This window comes from Scheffersomyces xylosifermentans (genome assembly GCF_036884685.1).
Source record: "Scheffersomyces xylosifermentans strain CBS 12540 chromosome Unknown RJT20scaffold_6, whole genome shotgun sequence".
Taxonomy (NCBI): domain Eukaryota; kingdom Fungi; phylum Ascomycota; class Pichiomycetes; order Serinales; family Debaryomycetaceae; genus Scheffersomyces; species Scheffersomyces xylosifermentans.
Window position 1 is genome coordinate 396,172 of NW_027042944.1, and position 21,528 is coordinate 417,699.

At 41.0% G+C, this 21,528-nt stretch overlaps 6 protein-coding genes across 6 annotated transcripts; 3 read left to right on the forward strand and 3 right to left on the reverse strand. All coding sequences in view use genetic code 12, as the record gives it.

Moving 5' to 3' along the window:
• Positions 1–123: 123 nt before the first annotated feature.
• On the reverse strand, positions 124–783 carry RJT20DRAFT_53173 (uncharacterized protein). The gene has a single exon (XM_064920530.1). The coding sequence runs from the start codon at positions 599–601 to the stop codon at positions 281–283; it is 321 nt and encodes a 106-aa protein (XP_064772974.1). The 5' UTR covers positions 602–783; the 3' UTR covers positions 124–280.
• A 2,326-nt stretch (positions 784–3,109) lies between these two features.
• Positions 3,110–5,659, forward strand: RJT20DRAFT_146050 (JmjC domain, hydroxylase-domain-containing protein; the record flags this gene model as incomplete). Its single annotated transcript, XM_064918841.1, has 4 exons — positions 3,110–4,357; positions 4,544–5,223; positions 5,278–5,326; positions 5,357–5,659. The coding sequence occupies 4 exons, from the start codon at positions 3,110–3,112 to the stop codon at positions 5,657–5,659; spliced, it is 2,280 nt and encodes a 759-aa protein (XP_064772975.1).
• An 824-nt stretch (positions 5,660–6,483) lies between these two features.
• On the forward strand, positions 6,484–8,301 carry RJT20DRAFT_98728 (uncharacterized protein; the record flags this gene model as incomplete). Its single annotated transcript, XM_064921737.1, has 1 exon — positions 6,484–8,301. The coding sequence occupies one exon, from the start codon at positions 6,484–6,486 to the stop codon at positions 8,299–8,301; it is 1,818 nt and encodes a 605-aa protein (XP_064772976.1).
• Positions 8,302–8,461: 160 nt separating this feature from the next.
• On the reverse strand, positions 8,462–9,625 carry GRX3 (monothiol glutaredoxin). Its single transcript, XM_064920531.1, has one exon. The coding sequence runs from the start codon at positions 9,369–9,371 to the stop codon at positions 8,622–8,624; it is 750 nt and encodes a 249-aa protein (XP_064772977.1). The 5' UTR covers positions 9,372–9,625; the 3' UTR covers positions 8,462–8,621.
• Positions 9,626–15,076: 5,451 nt separating this feature from the next.
• On the forward strand, positions 15,077–19,225 carry ADR1 (DNA-binding transcription factor; the record flags this gene model as incomplete). Its single annotated transcript, XM_064921693.1, has 5 exons — positions 15,077–15,537; positions 15,715–16,325; positions 16,368–16,770; positions 16,831–18,557; positions 18,624–19,225. 5 exons carry the CDS (start codon positions 15,077–15,079, stop codon positions 19,223–19,225), a joined length of 3,804 nt encoding a protein of 1,267 aa, XP_064772978.1.
• A 186-nt stretch (positions 19,226–19,411) lies between these two features.
• Positions 19,412–21,345, reverse strand: RJT20DRAFT_53203 (uncharacterized protein). The gene has a single exon (XM_064920533.1). It carries the CDS (start codon positions 21,247–21,249, stop codon positions 19,597–19,599), a length of 1,653 nt encoding a protein of 550 aa, XP_064772979.1. The 5' UTR covers positions 21,250–21,345; the 3' UTR covers positions 19,412–19,596.
• Between the last annotated feature and the right edge of the window lie 183 nt (positions 21,346–21,528).

The following is a 21,528-nucleotide window of genomic DNA, read 5'->3' on the forward strand; positions in this document are numbered from 1 at the left end:
GTGTATATTATGTTGTATAATGGTTTAATGTACAATGGGTTGGGAAAGTCTAAGATGATCACGGCTAAGATGATCACGGCTGTTTCGAAGTTGGCTTGTTGAAGTGCAAAGCGATTCAATTATGTTGGATTGATGTTGGTTCCGTAAAAAAATGGGTTGCACTATGTGATTAATGATATATACAAATACTAAAAAATAATCAAGAATAATGACGTTAAAACAAATTGACTTGAAATTTAACTAAATTTTCACCAGTTTACTTATTTGAACATGCCAAAGATCATATATACTTCTTGTGATCCGCATCGATTTTGTCTTCTACTAACTTGTTGTTTATGTAACTAATGAACTTCATACTCAAACCAGCGTTTGCAACAAGGGTACCTGGTCCGTAAACCAAATTGTTGAGGAAACTTCCGTATGGCTGGTTTGTCATTACCTTCACCGCCCAGAGGAAGTGATATCCCAAAACCACTACTATCACGAGAGAAAGAATAGTAAGTAACCCGGCATTAAAGGCTCTAGATTTGGATATTCTTTCGTCCTCGGCACTGTAGGTTCTCTTCGGAGCACCCGTAGGTTTACGTTGTTTGAGAGCCATGGTATTACAGTTAAGTTATAGAGGAGTAAAAGAAACACTAGATCAACAGTGAAAGTGAAATATTTGGTATACTGCCATATTAGTGAAGAGAACGTGAAGGCAATCGAACGCGACTTCCGAGGGAAGAGAGACCATATGGCACGTGAATTTCTTCAATGGGTACCGGATCTCACAAAGAGTATGAAGAGTGTGAAGAGTGAAGAGAAGGGAGAAATGATGAGGAGATGATGATGTGAATAATAGTAATTATAGGAAGTGATGGTGGATTTGCAGTAATAGTAATAGAAGATTAGTAGATGCAGATGTAGATGAGGCAAAAGGTTTTCATAGCCGTAAAAGAAAAGGTAAGTTGTTATAGTAAAAATGCCCAAAGTCCACTCTTTTCCATATTTCAATGTCCGAAGTATTTCACCATATATAGTTGTTAGGGGTTCCATCCAAGAGAATAGTTTCCGAAATGGCACTATAAACGTTAGCGACACAAGTTACGTCATCGAAGAAGGTTTTGGTTTTAAGTACGACATGACGTGATAAATTTAATTGATAGTAACACAGTAGCAACGAGGGAGTTTTGCACCCAAAAAAAGAGAGTCGAACACTTCTTCTATGCAACAGTCCGTGTTCGGCTTTGGATGTTGTTGTTTGTAGGGATAATAGTCAATTGATAATGATGGCAAGTCTAACAGTTTAGCGGGACACAAGCGATTTCTAGCGATAGCATAGAAGGAATTGACATAGTGATGGTGGAAGAAGAAGACGCTGCTATCAGTTTTACGTGTCCTTACCTTATAGATAGATGTATGTGTAGATGAATGTAGCAATTCAGAGACGTACTAATCAGAGCTTTACATCATTGTAAGACTAACCCTTGGTCTCAACCCATCCCGTAACTTCCATCATCACCATCACCATCACCATCACCGTCAGCTGTCAGCTGTCATGGCTCTTCCCCATCGTCCAACCCTGAAATGGAAACAAACAAAAATGGCCTGATGCCTCTGAAACGAAGGACTCGCTGGAGGCTGATTGGTGTTCGGTGATTGGTGATTAGTGACGGGTGTTGGTGATGGTGTTTGTTTATGGATGTTTTGGTTCGTCATTTTTGCATTAGCATTAATAAGCTGTTTTCCATTGTTTGTAGGTGTTTTCTACCTTCATCATTGATTAACTTATTGTAACTGGGCTTGTTATTTCTATACATTTTTAGTATTTCTTTAGCATTTAGTTTCTCTCTCTCTCTTTCTTATCATCGTCTTATCATAATCGGTGTAACCGGAGAAGAGTCATAGTGAGTTTCTTGAGCTGAGCTGATAGAACTGAGCTGAGCTGATTGTAGCGAACTGAACATTTCATCGAATTCCTTACGAACTTACCCATTGAATACACTGGATACATTGTATGCTCACAGCTACACCTCTCTTCCTCATACTCGCACTGTCTCATTTGCTTGTGATCATTTCATCGTTTCATCGTTTTTACCGACTCATTCTTTTTACCGTCTCATTCTTTTATCGGTTCGTTTTTTCATCTACATCATCTTTTGTAATCTCATAGTCTCATAGTGAGTCCTGGTTCTAGGCTTTTGACTCAATTAACAGTTAACTGGTAGCCTTTTGGTGAGATTCGATTCTTTTTTTTTCATTTCAGTGCCATTTTTTTATTTAATTATCTTTGAAGCCGTTTGAAGCTACTCGTGAAGCTACTTGTGAAGCTGTTTGTGAAGCTGTTTGTGAAGTTCTCTCTTAAACGCCTTTGATCTTTTGTATTGTTCAGGTGTTGAGTGGTAGATAATTGTACCATTAACCAGAATTATTATAGGACATTGAAAGGGACACTGAAAAGAACATTGAAATGGACATTGAACATTGCTTAGTCTCCTACAAACAATCTTACTGATCATTGATTGAATGTACCTGAACATTGGGTCATTTCCTATTGTTTCCCATACTGTAATTCAGCCAAATTATATTTAATCATCTTCCTCCATTAAAACGGTTCGGTTCGTATATTCTTGTTCCATCTTATTGACTTGATCGGTTTAGTGAATTGAATTGAATTGAATTGAATTCTATACATCTATACATCTATTCATCTTTAGATCTTCCCTTGACTCATTCCTTTCATTTGGTTCATATAACTTGCCAGTCATCGCGTCGTCATTCCACATACCCTCTCATCTATTCATATACTGTTTATACAACGTTCCTTCAACTTGACAACTACGGCATCTTCATATTAATACTATCATCTATTCGATAACTACACTTAAAGGTTTCCAATTCGTATTATTTCAAACATTCAAACTGCTTACTTGACTTACCTGGCTAAGAATACGTCATCTCCACATTACCCAATCTTATTTATTACCCTTCATATCATTCAATATTCAAGAGCCAACTGATCAACCACCACCAACTGACTCAACCAGCAACTGAAAAACCTTGCTAGTCACCGGTCTCATCATTCAAATATCCATCACTCAAATACCCATCATTATCCCTACTACCAATGAGTTCACCATATAAAGCCGACCCTCATCTAACAATCTCCCCAGCGTACTATTCCGGCGGAATACCCGTCTTCAAACCAACCGCCAAAGAATTCGAAGACTTCTACGCCTTCAACAAGGCAATAAACTCCTTCGGAATGCAACTGGGAATAGTGAAAATCATTCCGCCGAATGAATGGCTTCGTCCTTTGCCCAAATGTTACACAGAGAAGAATCTCCGAGGTATTAAGATTAAGAATCCAATCGTTCAACAGATTAATGGTAGTGGTGCTGGTGTATTCTCTCTCCAGAACATAGAGAAAAAGAAGACTTACGACATATTCCAATGGAAAAAACTCGCCGAAAGATCCAATTACCAACCTCCAGCAGCAAGACAGAAATCAAGATCTCCCGATAAAACCGAACTGGCATCGGCACCGTCACCAACAGATAGTAAAAACACTGTTCCTGAACCAGACTCTCCTACAAAACGTCTCAGAGCTCATCACCATCACCATAACGAATTGTATAATATAGATACCTCTGGATATACTCCAGAACGCTGTAAAGAGCTAGAGAACAACTACTGGAGAACTCTCACTTATGCCGAGCCCATGTATGGAGCGGACATGTTAGGAACTTTATTTCCCGATTCGTTATCTACCTGGAATGTAGCACACTTGCCAAATATCCTTGATATGATGGATACAAGACTTCCAGGTGTGAACGATGCATACCTCTACGCTGGCTTGTGGAAAGCAACGTTTGCCTGGCATTTGGAAGACCAAGACTTGTATTCCATCAACTACTTGCACTTTGGTGCCCCAAAGCAATGGTATCTGATTCCACAGGCAGAGCTGGAAAGATTCTTTGACTTGATGAAAGATACTTTCAATGACGAATACAAAACATGTCATGAGTTCTTGAGACATAAAACATTCCTTGTATCACCAGCTTTCTTGGAGAAAAATGGAATACAATATAATAAAATCATTCACAATGAGGGCGAGTTCATCATAACCTATCCTTTTGGGTTCCATGCCGGCTTTAATTATGGCTACAACTTGGCAGAATCAGTCAACTTTGCTTTAGATGACTGGTTTCCATTCGGAGAGGTTACTAAGAAGTGTGAGTGCATTAGCGATTCTGTTGGCATCAACGTTAAGCAGCTCTACAGCAGGTTCAAAGGTATCCCATACGTTCCGGGGGAAGACGTCGACACTGAGCTGTCTTCAGAGACAGACGCAACAAGCGAGGAACCGGAGCCCGTTAAAGATGTGAAGTCGAGACAGAACTCTAGGTCAGGAAAAGATGCTCAATTGAAGGTAGAGAAGTCTGATAATGCACCGGCAAAACGGGGGAGACCTAGAAAGATTAAAACAGAACAAATTCCAGGAAGCGATTTAATTTCGAAGATAGCAGGTCCAAATTCATCTAGTGTTGCCATCGAAAAGCCCGTTCAAAAGAAGACGAATAGACAAAACAAAACAACAGCTGAACATTCTCAATCAGCGCAAGAAGAATCCTATGATTGCTACTTGTGCCCCAACTCGTTCACTGATAGTGCGATCACTGAGAATCCGTTATTCCAATTGATCGATACAGATTTCTACGATGCGAAGAAGAAGACCCATGTCAAAGTACACAGAATATGCGCTAATATGTTTCCAAACGAACTTAAAATATACCCAAGTGATACCCACGCTACTACAACTGTTACCGGATTAGACAAAGTCTCTAAGTCCCAAAAGAAGCTCCAATGTAAGGTTTGTAACAAAGGTGCCCAAAAGAAGAATGGAATAGCCAGCCATGGTGCTTGCTTCCAGTGCAGCGCACCAAAGTGTACAAGATCTTTTCATGGAACTTGCGGTGTTGCAGATGGTGTGGTTTATTCATTTAAAGATAGCAAGCACATTTGCAAGTACCATAGAAGCAAGAAGTTTAACCTTTACCGGTTCAATAAGTTGGCTTCTATTAAAAGTGGAAGTGGCTCTTGGGTTCAATTCGTGTTTAACAATACCCATTACTTCGGATTGGTTCTCGCCAATAACATCGACGAGGTTTCTTTTAAAGTATCCGTCTATCCTCGCATGCTGGACATCATTGAGATCTGCTATGACTGCGTAATATTCCCGTACGAACTTACCGAAAACCCATTTACCAACCCCACGGCAGCTATTCATTTGAGTACTGCTGAAGTTGGTACTCCTGAGAACCTTCTCGAAAGATCAGAGGACGTTGAACAGGGACTGAACTACACTTCCCAGCCAGTCGAAAAGTTGACAACACCCCCTCCGTTACCACAACCTCCATTTGTAGTTCACCTGTCACATACAACCCCCAGCAGGAAGAGAAGACGGAGCAGCTCTACACATCAAAGTCCCAATTCTTTGAGATCTCCCAGCAATAGCAAAACAAAAAACGATAGTGAGCAGTCCACAGAAGCAGCACTCCATGTCAATGCTTATGTTGTCTCGCAGGACACTTCCAACCAATTGACTGCGTTGACACTGTCCAGTTCTCATGACGAGTTCAGGACCAGATCAGGACGAGTTTACGATAAGTCGTGATTTGATTTGGAGTCGCGTGAGCCAAGATGTATTTAAGAATGTAAATAATTGTATAATTAATGACACGATGATGACCATTCATTCAAGCTATGTAAAACAACTACCGTGATGCAATGTGCGGTCCTATGTGCTACCATGAAACTTTATTTCTACGTGGCCTAGTCATTTCTTGTCCACTTCTCATATTACTCCACATTACACTTTCAATCAATGCCACACTATTTAAGACAAAATCCAACAAAATCAATATTTTTACAAAATTACTCATTTTCATACAATTTCACATATATATATGCATAAATACAATCTTGCTAACCAACCTTTATATCATGGCCAACCTCTTCATATCATGACCAACCTCTTCATATCCATAACCAACAATATACAAACTAACTTTCGATATACAAACCAACCTCTCCATACCCATAACTGACCTCCATACCCATAACCAACCTCCATATCCATAACCAACCCTACCCACACCCACAACTAACCTCCTATCCACATCCATCACCACCTCCCTCTCATCTCCACACAACTGCAAAAAAATTTCGCAGCCGACGATTTTCTGTGGGCTGAAAAATGCAGCACTGAAAAATGAAATTTCGCTTGCTTCTTTAGGAAGAATGAAAGTAGTTCTTCTGGAGAAGATAGGGTGTAGAATGAACCGGAGTAGTCGACGGAGGACAAAAAAGCCTCTGTATAAGGAGGTGCCGGTAGAATGTGAAGAGGAAAGTGAAAATGAAACGATAGAGGACGTAGAAGATGAGGAAGATGATGATTTAGTAGAGGAAGACGAGACAGAAGAGGAAATTAAAGTAGTGATGCCAAAAGAGAGTAAGACGAGGAATAGTAAAAATATATTAAAACGTAAGCTTTCACAGCCGGAGAGTATACCTCCTCGGAGAAAAATACAGAAGGTATCGTCTCCTTCATCAAAAGGGCCGAAAGTTGAAAGGTCTTCACGGAAGCCGTCATCTTTGGAGCTGGTTTCTGATCCAAATGAGCTTCAATGGATAGATAAGTACGCACCAACTTGTTCAAGTGATCTCTGTATCAACCCACAGAAATTGAAGCAAGTAAAGGAAGTATTATACGACATGGTGACGGGGAAGTCATCTAAGAAGTTGTTGGTTTTGACCGGCCCCGCTGGTAGTTCGAAATCGACATCGATTAAGGTGTTGGCTAACGAGATAATCGATGGTATGGCCCTTGGGCGACGCGACGAGTATGGTTTGCTGGGAGAAACAGATCTTCTTTCCAGTGGATTTGAAGGTAGTGACACAGCCAACAACAGATGGATAGAATACATTGACACTGGTAGCGTGCTTGGAACCAACCAATCGGATCAATTCGATGAGTTCCTTACCGATGTCAAGTATCGCGTCGGTCCAAATCTTTCGGTGATTCTAATTGAAGAATTGCCAAATATCTTTCATTATGATACTCTAGTCAAATTTCGGAACAAGATACGGCAATGGATCTATAGCGAAGCTGTGATGCCACCATTGGTGATATGTTTAACGGAAGTGGAATATATCTCTGATGAAGGTACGAGAGACTACTCATACAATATCGAAAATAATCTCACCATTGACACGCTATTGGGAAAGGACATAGTTAATCTGGCTCCCGTCCAGTCGATTAAATTCAACTCCATAGCAAATAGGTTTGTGAGAAAAACCATAGGGCAAATTATCAAGCAGGAGAGAACCATTTTCAACCAAATTCCTGTCAAGGAGGTAAGTACCTTTCTAGACGAGGTAGTGAAGATTGGCGATATCAGATCAATAATATTCAATTTGCAGATGTGGGCAACGAACTATCAACGTGATCAGACATGGTACACGAGAGAAAACCAGATCAACCTATTCCATGCTATCGGTAAAGTTATACATTCAAGTTCAGACTTTGAGGGACTTTCTAAAGATGAGCGTAACTACAATTCCATCGAACAAGTGTTGTTAAACTACACAAATAACCAGTTACTTAATTTAGCAATTTTGGAGAACTATTCTATTTACAACGATGGAGAGTATTCAATCAGTACGGCAAGTGAAATTGTCGATGGTCTTAGCACCAATGATTTGCTTACTGGAGAAGCAAATCGAGAATACGGAATAAGAAGTACTCGTATTCAACTACAGGGAATACCCGCCAGCCATACTACCAGAAGGGCTCGTATAAAGTTTCCACGTCACTTTAAGATGATACGACAGTTCAACAAGACAAACATAGCCATTCGTTCATACCAGAAGTACATAGAACATTCATCATTTCAAGACTTGAACCTCATTGACGGATACTACCTACCGTTGATATATAACCGAAGGTTAAAAACTCGATATAGTTACAATCGGTTGGGAGGTAAGTTTACAGAGATCTTTGCAGATGAGGAGGCAGCAACGACCGATGAGCCAGAAACAGGCAATAGCTTCTATGATGTCGACCAATTTCAGATCGACATTACTGATAAAATAGCTGAACTTGAGAAGGGAGGAGAGAGCGATGAAGAAGGAGAGTTAAGTGAAGAGATAGAGAACAGTGACGAAGACGATAGTTTTGGTGATGATGATGACCTCGATGAAGGCTTTCTGTCAGATCCCGAGTTGGATGTGCTTATTTCCCAGGGAAGGGTATAGACGTGCTTATATATGCTCTTGTATGCGAGGGCTCGTATTTAAATAATGACCAATGAATTATAGATTATGAAATGTAATTCCTGACATATTCCACTACTGTACAAATGGGAGATACAACCACATCTTCCAATTAGGTTATAACGTTCTATTATGACTTTATACATACGCTCTTCATAAAAATACAACATATATGTGAGTCTTGTACAAATCTTTCTTTCCAGCGTCCATACTCAGTCATATACATGAGGAATCAGCAATTATTATATTATCCTATTTTTCACCAATGCAAGAAGCTCTGATCTTCAGATACTTCTTCTCTCTTAAGCAGCCAAAGCGGCCTCGAAGAATTGGTCGTCTTCTTCAATACTCTCCTTAATGATATCCAAACCACCCTGGAACTCTCCGTTAATGTACAACTGTGGGAATGTTGGCCAGTCACTGTACTTCTTTAAACCCTGTCTGACGGTATCGTCCTTTAAAATGTCAAAGAATCCAAATCTTACTTGGTGTTCTCTCAAGATCGCCACCATTTGCCTTGAAAAGCCACACTGAGGAGACGAGGGCGAGCCTTTCATGAAAAGCATTATAGGAGCAGCTGAGGTCAACTTCTTCAATCTTTCTTCCAAGGCCTCTTCAGATTCAGGCTCTTGTACGGTGGTTCCATTGGCAGAAGCGATAGGAGCAGCAGAGGAACCGTTTGATTCCACAGGAGCAGAACCACCGTTAACGGCAGTAGGCGAGTTGGAGAACTGGTTTAATGCGTTTATGAATTCCTTGGGGTCAGCACCGGAGAGCTCCTTCAAGATGGTGGAGTTTCTGATCAAAATGAAGTATGGCACAGCAGAGACTTCGAACAACTCGCTTATCTCAGACAAGTCGTCTGCGTTGATGGATAAGAAGAGGATGCTGGGGTCGTTTGCCTTGGAGTCTGCCAAAGTCTTGAAAACACTGTTCATGGTCTTGCAAGGACCGGCCCAGGGGGTGTGGAAGTAGAGGGCGATCAACTTGGAGGCGTCGGACTTGGTCAACTCCGAGAACTGGGCCTCAGATTGGATCTCGATTACTGCCATTGTGCTGTTAGATTTATATTAGTTGGTGTATTAATAATAGAAAAACCGGTATTGAGGATTATTAATTATGGGATTCGCTGGGAGTTTATGGAAGACAAGCGAGATCGTTGGATTCTGGCTCCACTTGTAGTCCGATTATTATACTTAGGAGGAGGATTAATAACAGTAGAAATGAAGTAACCAGAAAAGAAAGAAAGAAAGAAAGAAGGAAAGAAATAAAAAGATTCGACTTTGCAACAAAAATTAAAAAGGCGCTTATTAAAAGCTGAGAAACTGAGAAGCCTGAGAAACTGAGAAGGTCAGAAAGTCAGAAGCTCAGAAGCTCAGAAGCTCAAAGAAGAACGAACAAAAAGGATCACTAAACAGGATCACTGATTCAGGAAAGGAAAGGAATGAAGTGATAGAAAAAAGAGTAGTTAGCAGTTCGGTGAGCAGTTGTGGTAGTGGTGAGGATGAGTGGTTGAGAGGAGGTGAGGTTGAGAGAGTATGGGGGAGAATTATGGTAAATAGTACATGGTATATGGTATATGGTATATGGTGTATGATATATGGTATATGGTATATGGTATATGGTATACGGTATACGGTATACGGTATATTGAGAGAGTGACTCGTTGCATTAATAAAAGAAAAAGAGAGAGAGAGAGAGAGTGTGTGTGTGTGTGTGTGCGACTCAGTGTGGTGTGTGCCTCTGTTTGTCATGGTCAATAGACACAGAAAGTAAGAAGAGACAGCGTGTATGTGAATATTGCAGCACTCAGTCAATGCGAGGAAAGAGAAAGAAATGAGAGAATTCAAAGAAATGAGAGACAAGAGGATCTCAGAGAGTGGAAGGAAGGTGGACAAATGAGTTTTTGCAATCACTGTATGAGAAATGAAATGAAAGAGTTTACATAAAAAGAGACTGCGAAGCATTGTCATAGTGATAGTGATAGTTCTCGTTCCAGTGTGTTGGATCCAATGCCCTTGTGTGCACTTGTTTACATGTACATGTACATATAATTCCAAGTTCATAGTTCCTATAAGTTAATATTGCCATGAGGAGAGAACAGCCAGAACTGTGTAACTGTTAAGACTCCTAATGACTCCTACAAAGTGACTCCTAAAGAGTCTTTCTCATTCCTCAGTCACATTAACAAAGTCAAAGCCGAAGAACTGAGAGATGCGAAAATGCGATCTGATAAAAAACTTGTTCGATTGCACGTGATGTAAGCGAGGTGTGGTGTGGATTCTGGTAGTGTGGTAGGAGGGCCGTATAATGTGAGTGAGTGAGTTCATTGAGTGGGTCTCTTAGGTGGAGTGCAATAGTTGGGTAGTTTTGGTGTGGTGTGGTGTGTTAGGTTTTTAGTATATTGGTGTGGTTTGTTAGATTTGCAGTGGAAGGTAGAAGTCTTGGTTTTGGAGTTGTAAATGTTGTTGTTCCTCCGAGCTCGGCATCAAATAGAAAGACCTCCCTCTAGGAGTGAGTCTAATCGAGTCTAATCAAGATGTAGGTTCACGTAGACGAACTTTATCAGAATATAAAGTTCAAGTAAAAATCAGCGTATGTGTCCTCGGGTGCAATCAGGGTTAGGTGGAAATTCGTAGTTTTTGGGAATGATTTGATATCTGTCAAGTTTGTGGATCATGTAGCATGTAGCTCAAGTTCCATAGTGCTCTCCCTGAATCCTTGTAAACAATAATATCGTGTGATAAGAGTATCTCCTAGCGAAGGGACCAATTGGCAATACTAGAATGGCAGTGGTAGTATCTCCCTAGCAGCATCATTAACCGAAGCTACCTGCCATTACAGTCCACACATGGCCATAATTCCACCACCTGAGTGCCCCTTGTCAATTGGTGGGATAGAATTCGATGGATAATGAAGCAGCAGAGCTTCGAAGCCACAACTGTAACCACTTAGGACTACAACTAATGAAACTATAGCACCATAACACCATACGAACAATTCATAAATTCATTACCATGTAAATAAGACTTATATTAGATTCCTCATTTTGCAGCAATTCGCAAAAATTCCCAAATTTGCATCCATAACCAATACAAAGACACCACAATGCAATCTAGTAACCTATCTATTCTTCTAAACACAGTAGCTTCAAAGGCTTGTAAGCCAAAAATTATTTCATACGCATCTTCTATAAATGGCTGCAATTCTCAGAATGGACGACTGCAAAAATTTCCATTGCGTGTCTCCACAGAATTCGATTTTCACAGAAGAATGCAATTAGGCTATCTACATTACGAAAAAGTTGCTTATCTTTCAATACTTAACTTCCTCCGCCTCGGGGTGAAACAATCGTCAAGTAACTCAATTCCCACCAGAACTAAATCCATCCAAAGTGATGTCCTTCAATCAGCCTCGCCTCTTGTAATGGAGGCTGTCGTATGGGAGAATAGAGACGTGGCGCTTTAAGATTCCCCTCCTCTTTCAATAGCCTGTTTGAAACCGTTGCATTCAATTCACAAAATGTCTGAACAAACCGCCTCAACCTTCTACTTCCAGCTTCTTGCAAATCCGCAAATCACAAACGAGTCCATTTAAGCTCCTAAGTGAAACTAATTTAAAATGAGATACTTCTTTGCTGGATTAGAATGAACTCACATTGAGATTATCCCAATTAATCCTCAATAGGTCACTGGAATGCGCTATGGCATACCCAAACGGGCCGTCACGCTAGAAGCCAATGGCACGATGGAAATTGTCTTGACACCCAGTAGCACAAGACGATTGCCGCGCGATTACTATCACAACCCCTATCAGTTATAGGGGCTCCAACTTGACTCATTCTAATGAACTTGCTGCGGTTTGGGCTTGCCGTCCAAAGCAGATCCCGTTGAGAATCCAATCGGAGTTTGAGTCCCTAATACCGACCGGGTTTACAATGTCATATGCATCGGCCATATACTACGGAACGGCGGTCTTTTTAATCAGACACTTGGCCAGCTGTACATAAACCGACATGAGATCCAGCACAGGAGCTAGATTAGATTGAGATTACGATGAAACAAATGCGGAATTACGTTTACGGTTGGAACTGATAGTGATACCAGTTTCTTTGAATATGTCAACGGTAGATCGATGAGACGGTTTTTACAACTACAAGGATCCAATTGTATGACCCCAGATGTCATCAGCCAAGTCCGAAGGGACGATGAGCTGATTCTCATTCCCATTACCCTCTGTCCGAAGACTTTATCTATACCACCTGCCTGAAACGAATTTAAAGGTGCCCGGCGCCCCAGACTTTTTCAAGTTTTAGTAGGGCGAGGGGCACATTTTTATTGGCCAAGAGGGGTCATCAGGAGGGACTTTGGTTTCGTCTACACTGTAATGGCTGCTGTAAGTATTTTTAGTACCCAGTATATCGGACTAGGAGTGTGGAAATTTCAGAAGACTATGACCAGATGGTTCTACAATGGTGGTGTTATGAGCAAGGAGGCTGCTAAAGAATTAGTGTCGGTAATTCTCCCAACATAGAAGGTGGGGTATTGACTGAGCCGCCGTATGCAGGAAAAAGAGAAAGTGTCTGTCGGGATATGCAAGTTGGCAAAATTTTGGGTCACATCTGACTTTACCCCACAAAAAACTGTTCAAGCGGGACAGACAGTGGATAACAGCGACAGTTTGCGTGCGAATTTCTGTTGCACTCGGTGGTAATTGGCTGTCACGAAGCGAATTTGGTGGGACATGAACAGCGTTCAAGCGGGTGTAAGGTGAAGTTACTGGGCAGACAGGTACGTGGTAGGTAGGTGGTGGTGAATATTATTGCCAGTTTTATGAGGGTTGATTGATTGCTGTTACGGCAAGCATGTTCTTAAACGTGATGGATGTGTAAAAAAGGTATTATGGAAACGGAATCACCGGTGGTAGTTCCTATCATGGTAAAATAGAGTCACATTAAAGCTCTTCTCTATCCACGGCTTCCTCCGTTGGGAGTGGGAAACTTGTTCAGGGAAGTAAGTACCCTGAGCTTAAGTATGGCAAGTCCAGTTTTAGAGTTTACCAACATTTTTTCCGCACCGTTAATGACAAAAATTGACCGAAATCTCTCGGTGGCGGCGTGTACAGCGGTGAAAAATAGCCGGCACGAGAGTTTTGGGCCTGACCGCAACTCCGAAGATGCTATTGGAGGGTCATTTGTGAGAGCTGCTTACTTGCTGACGGTGGGTATAATGAGCAGAGAAGTTTACCAGAAGATGAGTCTGCGGGCCGAGGGACTGCTTGAACCCAGGAAAGTACATTGAAACTTGTACAGATTGCAAATATTGGGAACCCCTATCTTTCTCCATACAAGCTTTCCTTAGGTAAAGTTTCGGGCCCTGTCATCGTACCCGCGCCGCGAATTTACCGACAATTGTTTTGACTGTCGCTAGCGATCAACAGGGACGGTATTACTCACACATTGAACACGTAAAAGTGAGGATTAAGGTCCATCAAAGACAGTAATAGCCACCGAATTTTAACTTAAATAGCATGTAATAAGGCCCAAATCACTGTGTAGACTTCATATATCGCATAAAATCGACATGTTTACTCCAATTTTTATGTACTTTTCATTGTGTTTCTTATTCCACATCTAGTCCAATTTGCTGCTACACTCACTTACATCTCTCACTAACTTCTTCCCTACTCTTTTACTACTCTCACACCAACTTCCTCCCTACACTCCCTCTAATTTCCTCACTAACATCCCCATCCACCCCCATCCTCACCCAGCGTGCCCCTACCACTTAACCCAACTCACGCATTCCTCTCTCCCTACGCCCTCTTATAAAACTGCGTCAGATCCCCACAAAAAAAATTTTTATTTTTGTATTTGTGTTGTCCACTAAGCGCTTGTGGAAACAGCACCCATTTAATAGAATAGTGGTAACAACAGTGTTCAATCCTTAGCAAGTCAAACAAAACACATTACAATCCTCGCTTAGGACTCTATACTCGTCCAGCACCCAGCGACTTGCCCAAAAAATCCCCATCCCGGTCCGTCGTCGCCAAGTGTATGTACACCTGCAATCTACCTCTGTCCGTACCGGTGTATTACTCTCATTGTTAGCACTGCTCGTGGCGTATACGCCGTAACCCACAAAACCCACATTTTTGTTATCCAACACCGTTTGGACATAAACTAGGGTACAATTGCCGATTAGGAGTCTCCTGGCAGCCAGAGCTACAGAGAATCACTATTCGAGATTGAAAACGAGATTTTTCCCAGTTCCCTACGAGTTCAGTTGTCGTTATTAAGCTCGTCATAGGTATCAATCGTTGCAGTAATAAAGTCGGGCATTAAAGCATTACCGCTTACCACTGGAAAGCAGAAGTTTAACGTAATTGTTGGCTGTTGATGTTATACGACCACACCAAGAGTCATTAATATCAACAAAAATTTACACTTTGTCTGCTGTTGTCACATAATACCGTTGGAACTTGAACAGCCCCATTAAACCTCTGAATTTTTCATTACCAAATCCAGACCATCATTTGACTCGTCCACATTCACCAAGAGTCCGTTTTCAAACCACTACATGCTCCGTAAACACTGATGCTATCACAAGTCAAGCCACAAGCCACCTTTCCAAACTATAAAGATTCCCTTTTAGATAATAACGCTTTCAGTGTCATTTCCAGCAAGAGTACTTCCATTAAAAATAGTAAAAACACCAAGAATACTGACTCGCAATTTAATATAAATAACATACACATAATGACAGACACATTGGATTCTAACACAGCAAGCTCCCAAGACCCCACGGCAGCCACATCATCAGGAAAGAAGCAAAAGAACATTCCTCTTGAACTCACAGCTTACGGAACGACTCCTTCTGGTAAGCCTCGTCTTTTTGTTTGCCAAGTCTGTACAAGAGCGTTTGCCAGACTCGAGCACTTAAGAAGACACGAGCGTTCACATACTAAAGAAAAGCCATTTCTGTGTGGTGTTTGTCAAAGAAAGTTTTCCCGTAGGGACTTATTACTCAGACATGCCCAGAAACTTCATGCTGGTTGTTCTGATGCTATAACAAGACTTAGGCGTAAGAGTATAAAGAGACTGAACAGTACCGGTGGAGGAGAGGACGATGACGATGACCTCGGTGACGAAATCGATGATATGGATGACATAGAGGGAATTGCGGCTGGACGATCCAAGAAGAATAACGATCCAGTTGAGTTCAATCTCAATCTTTTCTCACTGGATCTGCTCAAAAAGCAATCTAACCCTTTGAACTCAGCCAATACGAACGCCAACGGGGGAAAGATACCAGCCAGATCAGGATCCATAGTCATCAAGAACTCAAAAGCCTCAAAATCAGGAGTTTCAGGCACTCCAATCAAGAAATCACTGAGTTACTCTTCTGGAGTCTCTCTGACAAACTCTACTCGCAAAAATTCCACTACTAATACTTCCATCATATCCACACCACTACAACGCCAAGTGATGTTAGACCACCGCAAAAAACAAGCCGCCGTAGCTATGCTGCGATCACGTCGTGGAGCTTCGTTCTCGGCTCAATCCGGTGCCAACTACGCCATTGCTATTCCTGAATTTCCAGATCTCTATCCACAAAGTGATAATGTGGAGTTTCTGACCCCACAAATGCTTCCACTGAGCATGAACGACGAAATGGGTTGGTTGAGCAATTTGCTGACTATACCAGGTATGTCCGACGGGTTATCTGCTCATGCCAGAAATCTGATACTGGTTGATCATCCTATGAATTTAAACAACTCAGGCACTCCTCCAGTAAATGTATCGCAACATGGCTCATTTTCTCACGCTCTGTCGCTGGCCACTCCTCAACTAAGATCTGATAGCATTAACTCGATTGGTGGAGGATTCGACTCTGTACTGTACATGATGCCTACTGCTACAATTACAAACCAAGAGTTGCAGAATGGGGTAGCAGCCGCTCAAAATATTGCTGCTGCTGCTGCAGCCAACCTTAAAGATCATTCTGGTAACAATTATACCAATGGTCATAACCAGGGCTCAACGAAAGGGGAGGAATCAAACGAGTTTGGGTATTCTTTCTATGACATTCCAGAAACCATGTTTAGCGGCAAGGCATTTGACAGCATAACTAGTGAATTAGAGCACCATCCCCAACACCTGGGCCACTTATTCAAGCTGTTGACTCCAATAAAACAAGAGGAAGATGAATTAATGGAGGATAATATTTACGATACCAGCAATGGAGGGAATATCAACGGTGAAAATAACAGAAACAGCAACTTCAACGGAGGAAACGAGGGCAATTTTGATCTCAACTTTCTCAACGACATAGATGAGTTGACGCATGAGTTTGATGTTAACTCCAAGTTCCTTCCAAATGGTTACTCCTTCTATGGGGATAACCCTCTGGCCCTGTCTTCTGGAATTGAAACCAATTCTCCTAATATGATGTCTCCGCTGCTTAACTTTGGCAATAGTCATAGTGGAAGTGGCAATAACAGCAACCCCAGTGTCAACCTTCCATCGCAAGCACAAGCACAACCTCAGCAGAATAATAAAAATAGCAGCGTTTTTGAAATGACTCTTGACCACAACCAATTGCTCAGTATCGATAACAGTATCAATGATTCCTTTACTCCTCAACTGGCAGGTCAGCAGCTCAACTCCTTCCAACATCCACTGGCACCTCCACCACAGTATTTGGCCAAACTCAAACTAAAGAACTACTCCAAGAACAAACTTTTCACAAATGGAATGCGTCATATGATAAATAAGTCGCTTGGTAAATACCCAATTCTGGGTATAATGACTCCCACGATACCTTCAAATGAGAAGCTTGAGTTCTATTTAACCACTTTTGTACATATCTTCCTCCTGCATTTTCCATTCATTCATATCTCAAAGTTGAATGAGTATGAAGTGATGAACATGACCGCTAATGAAGACGCAAACAACGAGAGTTCCAGAGTTTGCTTACCTCTTTTAATTGCAACTATAGGAGCCCTTTTGGCCAACAACAAGAATGACTCGGAGCACTTGTATGAAGCTTCTAGAAGAACGATCCACATTTACCTTGAAAGCAGAAAGAATTCGGTTAATGACGACACATCAAGAAAGGATAAGGACTCAAACCTGACAATTAATCCACTCTGGTTGATTCAGCTGTTAACTCTTTCTGTGATTTACGGACTATTCAGTGATAACGAGAATAATGTGTACATTGTGATACGTCAATTAAATGCTTTGAACCTGTTGGTGAAGACAAGTATCAAGAGTAACAGGGTTATCTTGTTTAGTATTAATGGAGAAGACGAGGAGATTTTCAACAAGTTGAACCTGACATTGGCCGGAAACACTGCCAACACGAATGGTGCATCAGGTGGTTCAGGAGAGTCTCTGTCACTTTTTTCATCCACCTATACAGATGAGCTTCGTTTCAAAAACAACATCAATATCCAACTGCAGATTCGTATTGTGTTTATGATATACAGACTTACGAACTTCCTTCTCATGATGTACAATGTGCCTCTCACTCTTAGCATCAATGATCTTCACTCGTTGGTGATTCCTAATCACAGTGATGAAGCACTCTGGGGATTCAAGACCTTCCAAGAGTTCCAAGAGTTCAGCCAAAAATCTCATCGCCTACTCGACCACTTCTTGAACAATGACAAAATTGTGTTTAAAGACTTGCTCTTGGCGATGACCAAGCATGATGCTGAGACTACAACTGCTGCCAGGCTTAGGCAATTGAGTAAGTATGGGTACATTTGTGTTGTTCATGGTCTTTTTGAAATTAAGCAATTTCAAGAAATGAAAAACTTCGATATCTTCCAAAGATTAGACGATTTGACTAGGTATTTGCCACCTCCATCACCATCTACCAAGCTGCAACAACAACTGCACTCTCCTGACTTTGAACGTTTAGACTATGCTTTGCTTGTGAATTTTGTAAAGATCTCACTGTTGGTGGATTTTAAACTTGTGAAGGAACAAAGTTGGTTGCGTAACTTCGATGAATTGACTAAGAACTTCAACAAGTTCTTGATTAGCAATAACCCTAATAGTCCAGACAGTACTATTAGCGATCAAGATTATTTGAGGATAATTGATTGTTGCTTGATGTTATTAAAGTTAATATTACTCAAGACAGAAGACATCCTTCCAGAAGAGCTGCACAATGGTGGATCTGCTGGAAGCTCAGTATTCAATACTGATTTTGGTTTCTTGAATCATGGTGTTTTCCTCCCAGAGGAGGGACAGACTGCTAACAGAAGTGGTCGCAACAGAGAGAACTACCAAGAATTTTCCAGTTTGTTAATCAACAACCCCACCAACGAAGGTGTGGACAAGGATAACTCATTAGCAGATTTTGAAAAGAATGTCAATCTCCGTATCTATGAAGAATTTGACAACTCGTCTAATTCCATCCATACCCAGATGTTGTTCCACGTTTTTACAGTGTTGTCGGTATTCTCAATCTACATTGTTCGCAAAAACAATAGTGCATCGTCTCCAGCTCATAACTTTGGTGGATCTTCTTCTCCTGATGTACTTTTTGAGTTGAACCACAGGTTTAGCATGATTCTTAAATTTTTGGACAAGATTGAGAATTACCTTAAACTGAAATACCAAGTAAATCATTCGAACGGCGGGTCTGCAATCAATGTCAAATTGGAGCAGGACTTCACTAATTTATATCTCTATAATGGTGCAGACATGTCGTCGCAACTGAACAACCAATATAGTCTTGAGAAGACACTCTACATACTCAAAATCGGAGAAGCACTTTTGAACTTCGTTTATGATCTGAGTGTAAAAGTGTCTATTTTTAAGAAATTAAGCGGAAGTTTGTCACAATTCAGGAAGTTTTTAATCGACAATGAAGCAAGAATCTTATCTTAGAGCGAGATGCTAAACCACAATTACCCACTAACACACTTTACCAAAAGTTATGTATAAATTATTCAACAATTATTCAAATCAAGAGTGCAAAACTATTTATTCTATTTATTGGTTCATATCTGATCCTTTATTTATCACTGCAGCCCATGATGATATATATAGCAGTACACTTTAGTTCTCTGATGTTCACATATTTATTATTATTATATTAATGATGTCATGAAATTGATGTTGTCGTGGTGCAACTCGTAGAATACGATATTGTAGTCAAATCATTGACCACCACCGTACTTATTTACGGTTAGCTTCACGGAGGATTATATATTATATGGATTTGATGATGTGATAAAGACAATAGGTAGGGATTACTCTTAAAACCATTCAGGTTCGTCATATCCGTTAGGTCTACTGGCACATTTATATCCGACTTCTAACCCACCTGAGTACTCTACCACTGGCTTCAATACCTTTATCATTCCTCCAAATCCTTCTGAATACAATGATGTGAAATATTCCTGGTTGTCTAATAAATCTGGATTCAATTGTTTGAAAATGGAAAGAGCAGTTCCAGAAATAGCATCTACTGAGTCATAGTATCTCAACTTCATGAATGGAGCGAATGCTTGGTTGTTCAATACGTCCGCGTCCCAGATCTCGCTGGGGTAAGACCCTTGAGCAAGAAGTAACAAATCATATTGAACCAAACTGGAGTTACACCAGTAACTACCACCAACGGTATTTCTCTTGTAAATAGCAAGTAAAATGGAGATAGCGACAATGCAACCAGTTCCATAATCACTCATAGGGAAAGGTGGAATCATTGGTTCGTTCTTTCCAAGAGCTTGACCTTGAGTCCAAGCGACACCGCTGACACAGTCAGCAATTTGTTGCCAACCTGGGCGACCCAGCCATTCACCAGAGAATCCAAAGCAGTTTTCCGATGCATAGATAAAACCTTTACCACGCTGCTTGGCTAATTCAGTTACTTTGGTTGGGCCGTATCCCAATTTCTCTATAACACCTGTTCTGTAACCGTCGACGATAATATCTGCATCTGCTAATAAGAGCTCAAACTTGGCTCTATCTTCTGGCTCTTTGAGATTGAGGTTCGTGGTGTGCTTACCCATGTTACCGTCAACTTGGAAGAATGGTACATCTGGTAAAGTGTTGTCAGAAGTAACCTTAATCACTGTCGCACCATACTCAGCAAGAATCTTACCAATAGTTGGTCCAGCAATGATTCTACATAATTCAAGAACCTTGATTCCGGCAAGAATCTGGGGCTTTGAACCAACTGGTTTAGGGAGGAAAGGAACAGGTGGAGTTTCATTTTCTAATTCCTCAATTTCGAACATAGGCTTGGACGAAATGGTCTTTCCATGAGGAGTATTCAAGAATTGTTCCGGCTTGAGAGCCTCAATTCCGGCTTGTCTGTTCTTTACATTCAAGGCCTCCAATTCATCGCAATTAAAGGTATCAAGCTTATCTTGGTACATATGAACAATTTTTTGATAGTCTGTCAAGTTTGGCACAAATGGTGGCATTCCAATCATCTTCAATGTGGTGGTAGCATCAAGAGATCCATGGATATGGTAGTAACGGTGGTCTTTGGTACGATATAAGTTGGCAGACATTCTACGGTATGGGTCAGATTGGGCACGGTTCAAGTCGGTTTGTTTAAGGTACTTGGTGACCTTTTCTTTGTCTCCTTTGAAGTAACCGTCCACTGAGGAACAGTAGGTCAGGAATAAGAAGAGCAAAGCATGCTGAAGATCAATGCTGGCATTGCTGTTGTTATCGAAACGCAATTTGCTTAACTTGAGAGCTACCAAGGATTCCAAACCTTTAAGAGCAGAAATAGTCTCAGTTTGCTTCAAAGGACATGGGATGCTGAGCTTGGTAGATTCGTTGAAGAAATTGACATGGCCAGCCAACGATGTGATCTCTTGTGGGAGAATTCCTGACCCAATCAAATCGCCGAAGATACGTCTAGTTTCCTCTAGCTGTGAGTAGTTGATTGTCATGATTATAGAATATATAGTATGCCGCTAATAGTAGAAAAAGAGAGATAAAAACCTCGAGTTTGCAATCTAGTGGAGTCTATTTAAGGCCTGGAAACCTTGGTTTTATGATGTGGAGTAGTGATAGACAACAACTGCTTAGCTGATGATGACTCCAAACCTTCCACCTCGAAATATTTCATGCGACAATTCTTTCAATATATATACACTATCCTCCTAATCTCAACATGCTCCCATACACTCACACATATATCCATTCTAAAAGAGATATCAACCTCTTCC